The sequence below is a fragment of the Amblyraja radiata genome, chromosome 33 (genome assembly GCF_010909765.2).
Source record: "Amblyraja radiata isolate CabotCenter1 chromosome 33, sAmbRad1.1.pri, whole genome shotgun sequence".
In the NCBI taxonomy this organism is placed as follows: domain Eukaryota; kingdom Metazoa; phylum Chordata; class Chondrichthyes; order Rajiformes; family Rajidae; genus Amblyraja; species Amblyraja radiata.
Genome location: NC_045988.1, coordinates 1136593 through 1153348, shown reverse-complemented (window position 1 = coordinate 1153348; position 16756 = coordinate 1136593). Strand labels below are relative to the sequence as shown.

General features: G+C 44.6%; 1 protein-coding gene across 2 annotated transcripts; it reads left to right on the top strand.

The window, feature by feature from the left end:
- Nucleotides 1-2391: 2391 nt before the first annotated feature.
- On the top strand, nt 2392-16303 carry il10ra (interleukin 10 receptor subunit alpha). 2 transcript variants are annotated; one of them, XM_033049703.1, is made up of 7 exons: nt 2392-2696; nt 7123-7246; nt 10514-10692; nt 11774-11940; nt 12565-12718; nt 13803-13933; nt 15625-16303. In XM_033049703.1, exons 1-7 carry the CDS (start codon nt 2648-2650, stop codon nt 16222-16224), a joined length of 1404 nt encoding a protein of 467 aa, XP_032905594.1. In that variant the 5' UTR covers nt 2392-2647; the 3' UTR covers nt 16225-16303. The 2 variants fall into 2 exon arrangements, with proteins under 2 accessions (XP_032905594.1, XP_032905593.1); XM_033049702.1 differs by having other exon boundaries at nt 2393-2696; nt 7120-7246.
- The last annotated feature ends 453 nt before the right edge of the window (nt 16304-16756 follow it).

Below are 16756 nucleotides of genomic sequence, written 5' to 3'. Positions count from 1 at the left end.
GCCCATTCAGTCTATTCCGCCGTTCAATCATGGCTGATCTATCTCACCCTCCCAACCCCAATCTCCTGCCTTGTCCCCATAAACTCAGATCCCCCTACTAATTGAGAATCTATCAATCTCCAGCATAAAAATAACCATTGACTTGGTTTCCACAGCCATCAGTGGCAATGAATTCCACAGATTCACCATCCTCTGGCTAAATAAATTCCTCCTTATCTCCTTTCTAAAGGTGCGTCCTTTTATTCTGAGACTTTGTCCTCTGGTCCTTGACACTCCCACTAGTGGAAACATTCTCCCCACATCCACTCTATCCAGGCCTTTCACTATTCGGTAAGTTTTAATGAGGTCCCCCCCCCCCCCCCCATCCTTATAAACTCCAGCGAGTACAGGCCCAGTGCCGTCAAACGCTCCAGATACCTCTTAAAAGTTGTCACCAACTCTGCTTCTATCCTTTGTTTGCAGTGCATTCCAGCTACACACCACTCTCTGGGAGAAAAGGTCCTCTGCTAATACCCTCAAAATTTCATACTCCTTACCCTAAACCTATTCTAGTTTTATCCCCCTTTAATATGGGCAAATGTATCTGACAAATAGCCGCGTTTAATGTTAATATATTTGACTTGGGAGAAGGCAGGAGAATGGGGTTGCGAGGGAAAGAAAGATCAGCTATGAGTGAATGGTGGACCAGACTCAATGGACTGAATGGCCTAATACAGCTCCAATGATTTATGGACTCCCAACCTCCTCCACTCGTCTCACCAGTTTCATCTCATGTAAAAAGATTTATTTATTGAAATCATATTCTATGTCGCTCTTCCAGGGAGATGCGAACTGCATTTCGTTGTCTCTGTACTGTACACTGACAATGACAATTAAAGTTGAATCTGAATCTGAATCTGAATCTCCTAACTGAAATATCCCTACACCAGGTACCATCCTAGGTGATTCTCCAGGGTACATTGCCTATTAATCACCCATTCACACCAGTTCCACATTATTTAACGTTCCTACATATTAGGGACAATTTTGTAAAATAACCTACAAACCTGCACGTGTTTGGAATGTAGGGGTAAACCAGAGCACCCAGAGAAAGTAGATGTGGTAACAAGGAGAACGCATAAGTTCCACACAGACAGCCCCAAAGGTCGGGATCAAACCCAGGTCTCTGGTGCTATGAGGCAGCACCACTCGTGCTCCACTGTGCTGACCAGTTTGAGAACCTGCCTTCTTGTTTGCGGTATGATGCAATATTGACATGCGGGAGGAATGGGGACAGTCTGGTGCTTCCCTTCCTTCAGATAGACAATGAAAAACAAGGAATTGTAGATGGTACACAAAAATGCTGGAGAAACTCAGCTGGGTGCAGCAGCATCTATGGAGCGAAGGAAATAGGCAACGTTTCGGGCCGAAACGTTGCCTATTTCCTTCGCTCCATAGATGCTGCTGCACCCGCTGAGTTTCTCCAGCACTTTTGTCTACCTTCGATTTTCCAGCATCTGCAGTTCCTTCTTAAACAAGGAATTGTAGATGCTGGTTTAAACCGAAGATAGACACAAAAAAGCTGGAGTAACTCAGCAGGTCAGGCAGCATCTCTGGAGAGAAAGGACAAGTTGACTCTGGATGATATCCCTGCCACCACCATTCTTCACTAATTCTAATGAGTGCGGTCAGTAATAAAAACGGTGGCTTTTCAATATAACCTGTAAACTTGTAAACAATCCTGCACAGAAGTAAACGTTTGGGGTGGGAGATTGCAACCTTCACGTGGTCCGCCCTGTTTCGACCAAAGATACCAGCGTATCTTTGGTTTCGACGAATGCAATCAACCTGGCGCGCACAATCAAATAAGATCAAATAGAACACAACTTTAGGCTGTGCACGCCATACGCAAGAAGAAGTAGACGTTTAGCATTTACTTTTCTGGTGGCACTGATTAAATCTAGTGTAATTCTAGTGCACCCAATCCCTTTTTAACTAAAGGGATTTTTATTTAACTTTGTTTATAATTGTTTAAAATTGTTTAATATTGTTTCACGAAAATTAATGAATATTGACATGAATATTTACATAACAATATTCACAAAAATTATGATACAGATTTCATTTTCCCAATACATGGGATAATTGATGATCCGAAACGTCGACTATCCCTCTATTTCCACAGGCGCTGCCGGACCCTCTGTGTTCCTCCAGCACTTTATTTTTCTGTTGTGCCATATTCCAACATTCGCCGACTTTTCTGTCTCCATTCAAAAATGCAGAACACTTATATTTTGTTGTAATTTGAACATTGGCAATGTGGAGTTTAAAATGGTTTGTGTTACGTGGAGAGCATATTTCGGTTTCGTCGCCCTATTTACACCGGCCGGCCGGCTGGCCGGGAATAGGTCCAAGAAGCACTTCCTCTCCGTACACCCCGTGCTGGTGAGCTCAGTCAGTGCATCAGCTTCTGGGAGAGTTTGAAGAAAACTCCCCGCTACTGCTGATTACTGGCCGCGGTTGTGGAGGCGGAAGCGGATTGTCCTTCCCTCTTCCCTCCCACGTTTATACCTGCCCCGGGGCCAGACTGGCTGGCGTAGTACACTGAGGGCTAAAGGCGGGGTATGCTCTCTGGATATTTATCTAATCACTGGAACAGCAAAGGGCAATGGAACCTCAACTCTCAACTCTCCTGTCACTGGCCATCACTCTCGCCGGTAGGTTCATTCATCTACTAAAGCGATCTACTCGGCAAAATACGAAAACTTTCCAGTTGCTGTAGAAGTTATTGGTCACATTTTATCCTGTCGTGTCGATCATTAACTCAGCGATGAAACGTGTTGAAATGAGAGAATTTGAGGAGTGGCGTTAGTTGGCGTTTCTTGGGCGCAGTTAAACCTGCTGATTAGGACTTGGTCACAGCTAAAGGGATATCGGGGGAAAAGCAGGAACGGGGCACTAATTGTGGATGACCAGCCATGGTCATATTGAATGGCGGTGCTGGCTCGAAGGGCCGAATGGCCTGCTCCTGTACCTATCTTCTATGTTTCAAGGCAGGGGAGGTCTGAAGAAGGGTCTCGACCCGAAACGTCGCCCATTACTTCTCTCCAGAGATGCTGCCTGTCCCACTGAGTTACTCCAGCATTTTGTGTCTATCCGTAGGGTCGCTTAATTTGGCCACACAAATTCAGCCAAATTAGTATTCCCTGAAATGCAATCTTCGTCCTGTGTGCCGCAGCAATGTTCCGGGGAAAGCAACTTGTTATTGATCCGATAGTCTTTTGTTTAATGTTAATGAAGGAAAAACTCCACAGAGGAGGACACTGCCGCTGTACCACGCCGTGGTTTCACAGTCACCTCCACCCGAGAGGGGGACACGATTGTTGCTTTAAACTCACACGAACTCGGAGATTCACGGAATCTTGATTAGTACGGTACGGGTGTCAGGAGTTATGGGGAGAAGGCAGGAGAATGTGTAGGAAGGAACTGCAGATGCTGGTTTACACCGAAGATAGACTCAAAAAGCTGGAGTAACTCAGCGGACTAAACGCCACCCATTCTATCCAAAGATGCTGCCTGACCCGCTGAGTTACTCCGGTATTTTGTGTCTATCTTCGGCAGGAGAATGTGGTTAGGAGGGAGGGATAGATCAGCCATGATTGAATGGCGGAGTAGTCTTGACGGGCCGAATGGCATAATCCTTCTCCTATCACTTATGAATTTTTGAACTCACGACTACACACCCGGGTTAGCTAGCTGCACTCTGCGCCTGAGTCTCTAGAGGCGACTTTGAATTTAAAAGGCAGTGTTAGCTGAAGGAAGTATTTGAGTTTAAATTACGGGAGCATAGAAACATAGAAAAATAGGTGGAGGAATAGGCCACTCGGCTCTTCGAGCCATATAATCATGGCTGATCATCTACAGTTAAAAGACCGTAAACAGAGAGTTAGATCGAGCTCTTAGGGCTAGCGGAATCAGGGGATATGGGGAGAAGGCTGGAACGGGGTACTGATTGCGGATGATCAGCCATGATCACATTGAATGGCGATGCTGGCTCGAGGGGCCGAATGGCCTACTCCTGCACCTATTGTCTATGTATCTAAGTACCCCGTTCCTGCTTTTCCCCCCATGTCCCTTGATTCCTTTAGCCCTAAGAGATAAATCTAACTCTCTCTAGAAAACATCCAGTGAATTGCCATCCACTGCCTTCTGTGGCAGAGAATTCCACAGATTCACAACTCTCTGCGTGTGGAAGATTTTCCTCATCTCAGTCCTAAACTGTGACCCCTGATGCTGGACTCCCCCAACATTTGGAACTTTTTTTTCCTGCATCCAGCCTGTCTTAAAATCCTTTTAGAATGTTATGTTCCTATAAGATAACCTCTCATCCTTCTAAATTCCAGTGAATACAAGCCCAGTCGACCCATTCCTTCATCATATAAGGTCAGTCCTGCCATCCCGGGAATGAACCTGGTGAACCTACCCTGCACTCCCTCATGTCACCCATTCCTTCTCTCTAGAGATGCTGCCTGTCCCGCTGAGTTACTCCAGCTTTTTTGTATCTATCTTAGGTTTAAACCAGCATCTGCAGTTCCTTCCTACACATAATGTGTGATATGATTTGCCAATGCCCAAGCAATGATCCTACTAGTTTTCATCGACCACTCCTTTAATCCTGTTTTCTCTCTTCTGTCTCTTCTCAACTAGTCTTCGCTCCATATTCCATGCACCTCATTTTACACATTATCTTTATATGGGTTTAAGAAGGAACTGCAGATGCTGGAAAATCGAAGGCACACAAAAATGCTGGAGAAACTCAGCGTCTATGGAGCGAAGGAAATAGGCAACGTTTCGGGCCGAAACACTTCTTCAGACTGATATGGGTCTTTACCAAAGACTTTACGAAAATCCAATTACGCCACGTCTACTGGTTTTCTCCCATCTGTAGTTACGCCTTCACAAAATTCCAACAGTTAATGCAGATAACACCATGAATAAGAGATAACTCCATGAATCACCGTGAGAAACAGGAACACTGGATGGTGCTTCCTCCGCCTTCCCTTCCATCCCAACATAGCGTGCTGCAACAGATCCCATTTTCCCAATTATTTTGCTAGGGTCCAGTCTAATCTGCACCGACCCTGAAGATCTTTGGTATTCACCTATGCACAAAGCAGGGGCGTTTGGTGGTAAATAGTAACAAAAGGTCAGACGGGATTATTAGTAAACCCGATAGGGTTTTGGTTACGTGACAATCAGGCAGCTACTAACATGCAGAGTTATTGAATTACTTGCCACAATAGGTAGGCGGCACATAAACCACAACAAGAAGAAAGCTGATAAAGATCTGCACATGATAGGTATGTGAAGAGGAAAAAATTAGTTAAAAGAAATGTGGGTCCCTTGAAGACAGAAACGGGTGAATTTATTATGGGGAACAAGGAAATGGCAGACGAGTTGAACAGGTACTTTGGATCCGTCTTCACTAAGGAGGACACAAATAATCTCCCTGATGTACTAGTGGCCAGAGGATCTAGGGTGAGAACTGAGATGAGGAAAAACCTTTTCACACAGAGAGTTGTGAATTTGTGGAATTCTCTACCTCAGAAGGCAGTGGAGGCCGATTCAGTTGATACATTCAAAAGAGAGTTGGATAGAGCTTTTAAAGATAGCGGAATCAAGGGGTATGGGGGGAAGGCAGGAACGTGGTACTGATTGTGGATGATCAGCCAGGATCACATTAAATGGCGGTGCTAGCTCGAAGGGCCAAATGGCCTACTCTTGCATCTATTGTCTATATCTATGTAGTTCTGTAATATTAGATTCATAGAACAATACAGCATGGAAATGGGCCCCTCAACGCAACGTCCATGTGGACCAAGATGCATCATCCAAGCTAGACCCATTTGCTGCATTGGGTTCACATCCCTCTAAACCTCTCCTATCCATGTACCTGCATAAGTGTTTTTTAAATGCTGTCATAGTACCTTGATTTCCCAACCTTGGGCAAATGAGTCTGCACATTCACTCGATAACTGAATTCCCCACATTATTTTATTATGATGTAGTTTAACAGGAAACAGGTGGAAAAGATGTTTTCACTTCAGAGAAATTCTAGGAATCAACAATGACATAATTACTTGCTCATGAATGGGCGACTCTACCTGCAGAGTGGCTAGAGAGCTAAACATCTGCCTGTGTTGGGTCGCGGAAGTGAATGTAATGCTGGTACATTTGTGGGTAAGCCAAGTAGATGAGATAGAAAAGATTGGGTTACCTGGTGACGGAGCATTAACAATGGCATGTATTGCACGATCAAAGGTATGTTTCTGAGCTCTCAATTTTATATATTCTATATAAATAATGAGTATTGCAAACATCGTGTCCCCTGGCTGCTGAAAAAGACCACACACAATCATTTGTGCCAGGGCAAAACCACCTTCACTATTAACACGATTATAGCTGTGAGCTCATATGGATATATTCCAGTCATGCTACCCCACCCCATCTCCCTCCAGCTAAGTCGCACACACCAGGGGTGGTTGCAAGGGCCTTGTACAGACTTGTTGAACAAACTATTGTTGAATTGCAGATTTTCGTTGTGCCTTGGTAATTGCAACGTGAACGAGGTGGGGCCAAATTATGTTTTCTGGTCTCCGTAGAGTAATAGGTTGTCTTTCTTTGGTATCATTGCGCCCACATTATCTCAACGTACTGCATATACGGTGGAATTTTCTTAGTGTAAATCATGGCAGGAATTACATATGAGACGTGTGTCATACCTGTGTCAGCCATGATCACATTGAATGGCGTTGCTGGCTCGAAGGGCCAAATGGCCTGCTCCTGCACCTGTTGTCTATTGTCTATTGTCATACAAGGCCAAATGTAATTATTTGCACAACACATTGATATATTTGTGCACAATTCCACACACTGATTGTCTGTATGTTGTTTCCTGTTGCTCTCTGCTCATTGTAATCCCCTCTTGGGTCTTGAACTTTCAATCCCGCCTAAGAGAAATAATTTGAAAAAATGTGCGGACGTTCAGAGGAATTCTAATTGTGCGAAACACCATTGACAATCAACCTGTGGAGTGAACTTGCTTTGATCACTGGAATTATTGCTTAACTTTCTTTGCAGCAGCTGACATCATCCTGCAGCCCCCTTTACATCCTCATTTTAATTCTGTGAATACTGAAAACATCCTTCACTGGAGTCCAGCAGAGAATGGTCCACAACACATCCGATATGACGTGCAGTACCACAGGTAAGAGAGTCTCGTTGTCTCATAGCCAACATGGTGATCTTTGAGGATATGTGAAGGTTCTAATGCAGCAACTACATTAAGCTCAGTGAATCTGTTACTGGCTTTACCTCGCACTAAACACTATTCCCTTATCATGTATCTATACACTGTAAGTGGCTCAATTGTAATATTGTATTGTATTTCCGCTGACTGGTTAGCACGCAACAAAAGCTTTTTACTGTACCTCGGTACACGTGACAATAAACTAAACTGAACTGAATTGAACTTGCATATGATTGGCATGAAGTGGTGGGTACATGGGCAATGTGAGCTCTGTAATGCAGGCAGGGGCTGGGGTGCCTGTAATACAACAAGCAGCACTTATTCTAGTTGTTTCAACTGCAACTATTTGTTTTTGGAATCAGAGAGCATGCAGACAGGGTACCAATCAGTGCAAGCATCCATAGTTAGCAGCACTCAGTGGACTCCAGCCAGTGGCAGGCAGCTGTGTCCGGAGCACGCCTCACATTCTTCCCTGGGCACCGTACGCAACACAGTTTACAGGCCCTATCTCACACTCTGTCTTTTCATCTCAGGCCTTTATCCAACCAAATCTGCCAATCATAAACACCCCTTACCCTTATCCACCTACCACTTCCCACAAAAAAAAAAGACAAAATGTGCTGGAGTAACTCAGCGGGTCAGGCAGCATCTGTGGAGAACGTGGATAGGTAAAGTTTCACAGAGTGCTGGAGTAACTCAGCGGGTCAGGCAGCATCTCTGGAGAACACGAATAGGTGACGTTTCACAGAGTGCTGGAGTAACTCAGCGGGTCAGGCGCATCTGTGGAGAACATGGATAGGTGACGTTTCACAGAGTGCTGGAGTAACTCAGCGGGTCAGGCAGCATTTCTGGAGAACACGAATAGGTGACGTTTCACAGAGTGCTGGAGTAACTCAGCGGGTCAAGCAGCATCTGTGGAGAACATGGATAGGCAAAGTTTTGGGTCGGGAACCTTCCTCAGATGGCAGGTTTTGTGCCACCTCTCTTCCAGCTTTCTTCCACCCCTACAATCAGTCTAAAGAAGGGTCCCGACCCAAAATGTCACCTGACCCTGTTCTCCAGAGATATTGCATGACCTGCTGAGTTACTCCAACACTTTTATTTCTTTTTAGATAGCACTTGAGGCTGTGTCTCCTTCTTTCTCCTCATAACTTTGAATTGAAAACGTCACATTACACATTTTGCAGCATTAATTTTATGCTTTCAGAGTTAATTTCCCAGGTTGATCAACGTTGTCCTGGAGACCATTGTACAACCCCTTCATTATTTACCACAGTTGAGTTATGGGTCATCCTGCTTAATCTGGAGCAGGTCGAAAGCTGGGCGTAATAGGAATTGTACATTTACAGACGAACAATTCACATCAAATTTGGGCAGAGATTCAGTGGAGGTCTGAGCCAGTGAAAGAACTGAAATAGCTTTATGTAGGGACTAACATGATGACTCAGAACTTGCCTGTATAAAAAAAGTTCGTTTGATTTACTCAATATTTCAGCATTTTACAGTTAACTTCCTGATTTATCAATTTTTTTGTTAATATTGACTTTCACTGACGCTGTTTCATGTAATTGTGTTGCAATGTTGGGAATGTTAAAACCCGCACATAGTGATCATGAATCTTGCGTGTGTGATTACGCACTTATTTCAGCAACGTGGTTTAAACTGAGAAGTAAACGGTGATGTGAAGAACTGTGTCAACACAACACTCTAACTAGAACACTACATGCCAGCCTCAGAAACTACAGCAGGAAAGTCAGAGGGATCTTTTCTTGTCACTAATAAAGCCAGCATTCTGTCACTAATCCCCAGTAACCCTTGAGAAGGTGTTGGTGAGCCCACTTGTACAGTGAGATGTCTTGGAATTATAAGGGCTAAAGCAGCCTTTAAATGCACTTTGATTATGCTCTTCAAACATAGACCCCAATATAGACACAAAAAACTGAAGTAACTTAGCAGGTTAGGCAGCATCTCTGGAGAAAAGGAATAGGTGATGTTTCGGGTCGACATCCTTCTTCAGACTTCTTGTTCCTGGTTTGGCCCTGAGTCATCCATTACATGTAAACACATCCACCTTTTCTGTGAAAAACCCTGTTCTTACCAAGTCCATTTGCAAGTCGTTTCAATGACTTGGGGTTTCCCATTCCACCACTACGCCTTTACTGCGGAGAGCCTAACCTTTAGTGCGCAAGGATCAGGGTAATTGGACAATAATACTCTGCGCCCTGCTGTGAAAATGCTGTTGATTTAGTCAGATTACAGAATTAATGGTTCTGCCAAAGTGTCTGAAGAAGGGTCTCGACCCGAAATATCACCCATTCCTTCTCTCCAGAGATGCTGCCTGTCCCGCTGAGTTACTCCAGCTTTTTGTGTCTATCTAAGTGATGTTGTGTCACCATATTAATACAATGTTTTGCATGCCCAGAGTGGAAATGTTTAAGGTCATTTCAAAGTAATAGACTTTTCTCAAACTTAGCAAACACACAACTGGTATCACGATTGACACACACAACTTTGGGCGCCACATGTATATAAGTGCATATAAAAAATACCTTCATGAAACTAGTGCCTTTCAAATGCCCTTTCAGCATGGCCAAATCACATTGAAATATAGTTACTGTTTAACGTGGAGAACACAGCAGCGTGCTGCAAGCTTACATAGACAGCAATGCGGAGAAGAGTAGATTGATTGAGAGATATAGCATGGAAACAGGCCCTTCAGCCCTCCATCCATCCCGATCATCGATCGCCCATTCACGTCAGTTCTGTTTTCCCACTTTTGCATCCACTCGGGGCAATTCACATAACCGATTAAACTACAAACCCGCACGCACGTCTTTGGGATGTGGGAGGAACCCATGCTGTCACGTGGAGATCGTACAACCAACACATAAAGTTCACCCAAACACCACACAGACAACACCCAGAGTCAGAATCGAACCTGGGTCTGGGGCACTGTGAGGCAGCAGCTCTACCCGCTGCACCACCGTCTTTTTACATTTCCCCTGCTTTTACAGGTGGGTTGTATAAAGGTGGGTTTGGACACAAGTAGTCCTCCCCTGTTTTTATAAGTATCAGGGAGGGTGGTTGTAGGCAAGAGATCGTGTGATCGAACATCCTGAAATATGAATGCCCAGAGTTAGCACACGAAACGCCGGAATGAGGTTGCTTCTTGAGAGAGTTAGATTGCCTGATAATGTGTTGATGAGTCTTGTTATTGATTCCCAGGTATGGACATGATGAAGAACCTATCCCTGTGTCACACTGTACAGGGATTCCCCACTGCTACTGTGACCTGACTGAACAGACATGGGATGTCAACATTACCTACATTGTCAGTGTCAGAAGTGTGATTGGCAACACAAGCTCCACATGGGAAGGGACGAGGTTCAACCCCTTCGATTCCAGTAAGTAACCTCTCCACACACAGTGACTGTTACATCAATCACCTCGAGTGCCCACTACACATATGGAACAGTTTTTAATCAAAGATGACAGCTTGAAATATTTCTGCAAATCTGGTGACTGAAGATAACTTTTAAGTTGCTTTGTTATGAGTTGAAACTTTAAAATAATTCACTGCTGAGGTAGATATCCACGGCACAAGTTGAGAACACAGCTTTTGCCTAACTTTCAAGGTGATCGCTGGGATTATAATCTCTCGATCAACTCTATCCTAACCAAAAGTTAACCAAAAACCGAAAGGCTGCCTGATGTTTTTGCTTTGTAAGCATTGGTACTAACAGAAGCTACGACTCTTGCCTCCAGCTAGCTTGACATAGTTAATTGTGGCAGATGGTCTATGTGTGCAGCAAGACCTACATGTTGTGGAGGAAGGAACTGCAGATGTTGGTTTAAACTGAAAATAGTCATAAAATGTTGGAGTAGCTCAGCGAGTCAGGCAGCATCACTGGAGAGAAGGAATGGGTGACGTTTCCGGTCGAAACCCTTCTTCAGACTGATGTCAGGGGAGTGGGTGGTGCAGAGAGAAAAGACTAGTCAGAGAACTGGGAAAAGGAAAAAGAGAGGGAAAGCTAGACCTACTTGATGTCAGACAGCATCTCTGGAGAAAAGGCATAGGTGAAGTTTCGGGTCAAGACCTTCAGACTGAGAGTCGGGGAGAGGGAACTGAGCAGAAAGGGAAGGTAGAGAGACTGAGTCGCTCATACTCACTGACATGCTCCATCTTATAAACATGGCAAGTATATTTACGCTCACAGACACGTCCAGACCAAAATAGGCATTGATATTTACATAGACATCATCATTGACGTCCATAATCATTGACATGCAGGCTCACTGATGTAAACACTGCCACATTCACCTATGGACATCAGGCACTGACAGGCTTGCTCATCAATGCGCACCTATGGAAACATTCACCATGCATATCCGTACTCATTCATTGGCACATTAATACTTACAGGTTAATTCATTTTCATTTTGTATGTAGACCAAAATCTAATTGTGGATTTCATTTCCTTTCAGCCTTGTTGGGTTTGCCATCCTTTGTTACCGAAGTGGAGCATGACGTGATTACAGTCCGACTCTTCCCGCCCACCCTGTACACAGCAAAGAGAAACAGGTCAATGGGGGATGTGTACCCACAGGGATTGAAGTACATCATATATGTCCATGCGAATGACACTGACAGGGTAAGACCTTGTGGATCTCTGCCAATCTCTGCGGCGGTTAGTAATGACAATGGTAATTCTCATAAATTTGATGGATGGTTGCTGGTGACAAATGTACACATTGCTGCCCCATCCCTGCCCTGGTAGTCAAACAGCCACCTACATCTCCCCACTCACTCCTGACAGGGCTGGAGCAAAATCCTCCTGTTGCTTGTTGCCCTGATGAATGTTTCTCAAGAGCGAGTCATCCCAGGAGTGTAATGCCCCTGTCCCACTTAGGAAACCTGAACGGAAACCTCTGGAGACTTTGCGCCCCACCCAAGGTTTCCGTGCGGTTCCCGGAGGTTTTTGTCAGTCTCCCTACCTGCTTCCACTACCTGCAACCTCCGGCAACCACCTGCAACCTCCTGGAACCACACGGAAACCTTGGGTGGGGCGCAAAGTCTCCAGAGGTTTCCGTTCAGGTTTCCTAAGTGGGACAGGGGCATAAGGCACAGTTGGACAGTCATTTACCTGCACGACCTTGCTGCTGAGCATTGCTAGGCCCACACTGGCTTTGGTCTACTAGACTACTTTAATACTAATAAATTGAATTTATACAGAGCTTCAACATAGCTAATGTGTTTCCGGCTCATGTTCCAACAGTCTGAGAAATTTCACAGTTCGGGAGCACCGGTCAAAACTACCGTGCGACCAGGGACTATCTATTGCATCAGCGTCAGAGTATATTTATACGGAGACTCGAGGAAAAGCAACATTACAGAAGAGAAATGTATCAAAATCCCAACTCCTAATCCAGGTAATGTACGGCATTAATCGTGAGCATAATGGTAACTCATTTATTAGCCGAATATGGTTTGCAACATACAAAGAATTTGACTAATATAAATGTTAGTGACATCTCAGGAGCCTGTTGTTAGTTTAGTTTGACAAGATTAGTCTGGCATAACAGTTAGAACTGAGCCAAGTGAATTTAGTCCAGACAGGTTGAGAAAGGTTTTGCCTCCATTCTGGTCTGTCGTGCCGAGTTGAAAACTCAGTAAATGAACCAATTCCTGTCAGGAACTGCCTGAACATTTCCAAGTTTTCGTTTCTTTGGCCGACTAATGTTCCTAGAAAACCTGTGAGGAAACAATGGGCTTAAGATCTTATCCCAGTGGAAAGACCAAGAAAATAATGTAAAAAGTGCGAAATGAAAAACGCCTTGGCCCGTCCAAGTATAAACGCTGGGAGGCAAAGGGGATGTGAATTTGTGAAGTATTTAAATGTGACGCAGTTAGTAACACTTCCTGTTTGAAGTCAATCCCTTTATCACAGTGCCTACTTTGCCATTGCATTTATTTACAATTTAACAGGAAGCCAAGCTGAGTAGGAATCTGTTGGATAAAGACAACAGTGGCATGAAAGGCACTAGATAACACATCTTGCTTAATTATAAGATAAAACACTTCTCATTATAGAACAGGGTGATGTATTTGGCAGCACTTTGATCCATAATCATTTCTGGGGCAACATATATTTTCACGTTGACTTCATAAACAAAACAATAAATGCTAAGTCCACGTCCCTGTAAAACCCCCCTTGTAATAAAGATCTTGGAGTAAGAAGCATAGACTGGGTTGACATGGCCTGAAATATGTGGAACTATCGGGCTGGTTTAGGGATTGTGAACAGGTTATAACAGGGTAGTTTGGAACAGAGATGGGTGGGATGTCGGAGGGTGATAGATTGTTATCCACAAAGAACAAAAGTACCCAGGCAAATGGAGATAAGATTTGGATCGACGTTGATCTGATTGAATTGCAGATGAATCTCAAGGGCCTGAATTAAGTTTTTATTATGCTGTTATTCCTACTGATAATTAGTGGCCTTTGATTTTACAGATTTGGAGACTTTGATCAACACTGTCGTTGGAGTAATTGGTGCTACCATCACACTGTTTGTTCTCTGCTTCTGCCTGGCGATGTTCTGCCGGTATTATTTGAAGGAACGAAGAATGACTCCAGCTGTCCTAGTAAGTTCTTCTCTCACTCACTGACAGTTTTGCAAACCATTATATTCAAGTGAATTACTGCCAAGGACTCTGATCTAATCTCTCACCTCCAGAGTGAGCCCAGTGGCATAACTCTACCCTGACTCCACGCCAATCCTATAGTTGGCTATCCTCCACACCCCAAACCTGCCCGCCCTCCTGCTCCTCTGACTGACTAGTGCCCCCTGTATTTCCATCAGCGTTACTGAACTAGATCGTGAAAACTAGCAGAATTCAGCTTAGTTTAGTTTAGAGATACAGCATGGAAACAGGCCCTTCGGCCCACCAAGTCTGCACTGACCAGCGATCTCCGCACACTAACACTATCCTGCACACACTGGGAACAATTGTTACAGGATAATGTTAATGTGCGGGGACCGCTGTTTTTTTGTATATATTAAAAATAAAGAGCCGCTTACAGCTACACAAGCAGTTTCCACATCCCTTTCAGAATGTCCCCGTATGCGTTTACCAGATAGTAATGTCACTGTGTTAATCCTCACGCCTGGTTTGCCAGCTCAGTATGGTAACATTGATGATTAATAATCTGGATGAGTGTGAGTTTATTATTCACCCGGGTATTAATCATACACGGCATTAGGGCAACAGGGGCAAGACCAGCAATGTTAGTTTCTACTTCCCTTTGAGACATGTACATCTGGGGGAAAAATAAGCTATGCTTAGAAACTCCTATGAAGCAATAGAATCGTACAAACGTAACTGGGTCACGTGAGTCTGTCATAGAAGGAAACGCGTCGTTATAATCTACGCAGGGTTTATGAGTAACTACAGCTTGGAGCTACCCCCTTGGATTGGACTTCCTTGTGGTGTAGTAAAGGAAGCCGGTACAGGCAGTGGCTCAGCTGGTTGAGCTTCTAACCCACAGTGCCCAACTTGCCCATGCCGACCAACATGCCCCATCTACACTAGACATGCCCCATCTACACTATTGCTCCATCTACACTAATGCCCCATCTACACTAGACATGCCCCATCTACACTAATGCCCCATCTACACTAGACATGCCCATCTACACTAGACATGCCCCATCTACACTAATGCCCCATCTACACTAGACATGCCCCATCTACACTAGACATGCCCCATCTACACTATTGCTCCATCTACACTAATGCCCCATCTACACTAGGCATGCTCCATCTACACTAATGCCCCATCTACACTAGGCATGCCCCATCTACACTAATGCCCCATCTACACTAGACATGCCCCATCTACACTAGACATGTCCCATCTACACTAATGCCCCATTTACACTAATGCCCCATCTACACTAGACATGCCCAATCTACACTAGACATGTCCCATCTACACTAATGTCCCATCTACACTAATGGCCCGTCTACACTAGACATGTCCCATCTACACTAATGCCCCATCTATACTAGACATGCCCCATCTACTCCGGTACACAGCACTCTTTACCTTGAATGTTCATATGGAATCACATTGGTGAATGAGGTTTAGGCTGCATTCAGACCTGCTGGTGGATGTGCATGGTCTATACCTGGCACCTCAGGATCGGCTCGAAGCCGGGCTGAAACAGGCTTTGGCTTCGCTCATTGTGCTTCAGCAGATTTCCCAACTTGTGCTCTCTGTTGCATTACTTAGCAAATTGCATTCACAATTAAACTGTTATTTCCTCTCACAGGAAACCTTTGGAAAGAACAGGAAGTTTTTGAGCAAAATGGACTACATGAGTTTAATAGAGGATGTGGTGGTACAGAAGGTGTTTGCTGACGGTGCTCATCACCCTGTCACCAAGATTCTGGACCAGGATGACCCATGGACGGAGCAGAAGATGAGGGAGGCATCCTCCGTGGACAGTGGGATCGATATTGGCAGCCACTCGCCCGGGCGGATAGTGTTGATTGGTGAGGTTATGAATCTCTACAGGCAGCAAACGCCAGACTCCAGTGGTGCCCAGAACACCAACTCCAGTAGTGTCCAGAGCACTGACTGTGAGTGTGGACAGACCAGTTCCCAGCCCGGCAATGTCTGCTCGGTACACATCCCGGCTGCAAGCCCGGACCTAGGCGAATGCTCTGCGGGCACGGCTGACTTGGGCTATCAGAGGCAGACGCCCAGGGTTAACGATGACTCAGTAGCAGCAATGAGCAGTGTCATGGCAGAGCCTACCCCAGACTCCCCATCCTGCACCATCTCAATATCGAGCATCATTGTGGCACAAGACTTTACAAACACATTTCTCACTTTAGGTGACGTCGTGTTAATGGATAATGAACTTTAAGCAAAAGATCTTCATATTCAACATTCTGAAAGTGATTACCGTGCGTTTTATAATTAACTATTTATTAAAAAAAACTTCATTTCACCCACCCATTGTAATTTGGTTTATTTCTAGAAGCACCTTGATAAATAATGATTTCCACAAAGCTGAAGGCAGCTCAAGCTATTCACAAGGGCACAAATTAAAATCTTCATTCAATTCTAGACACGAGCATCACAATCAGCATTGCCACCACAGGGTCAGAATGTTTAGGACCCACTGCTGAGGCGTGAACATATAACCTGATGTTCTCTCTGACATGAAGGTGCTGAATCCTGGAATAGACAGCACCCTAGGGGGACCTGTTCTCTCAGGTAGACTAGTAGATCTCCTCGATCTGAGTACTTCTTGCCCTGATACCCTGGCTGATATTTATCCCTAACCAACATCTGAAGAAGGGTCCTGACCCCAAACATCACCTATCCACATACTCCACAGATGCTGCCTGACCCGCTGAGTTACTCCAGCACTTTGTGCCTTTTTATAGTAAAAC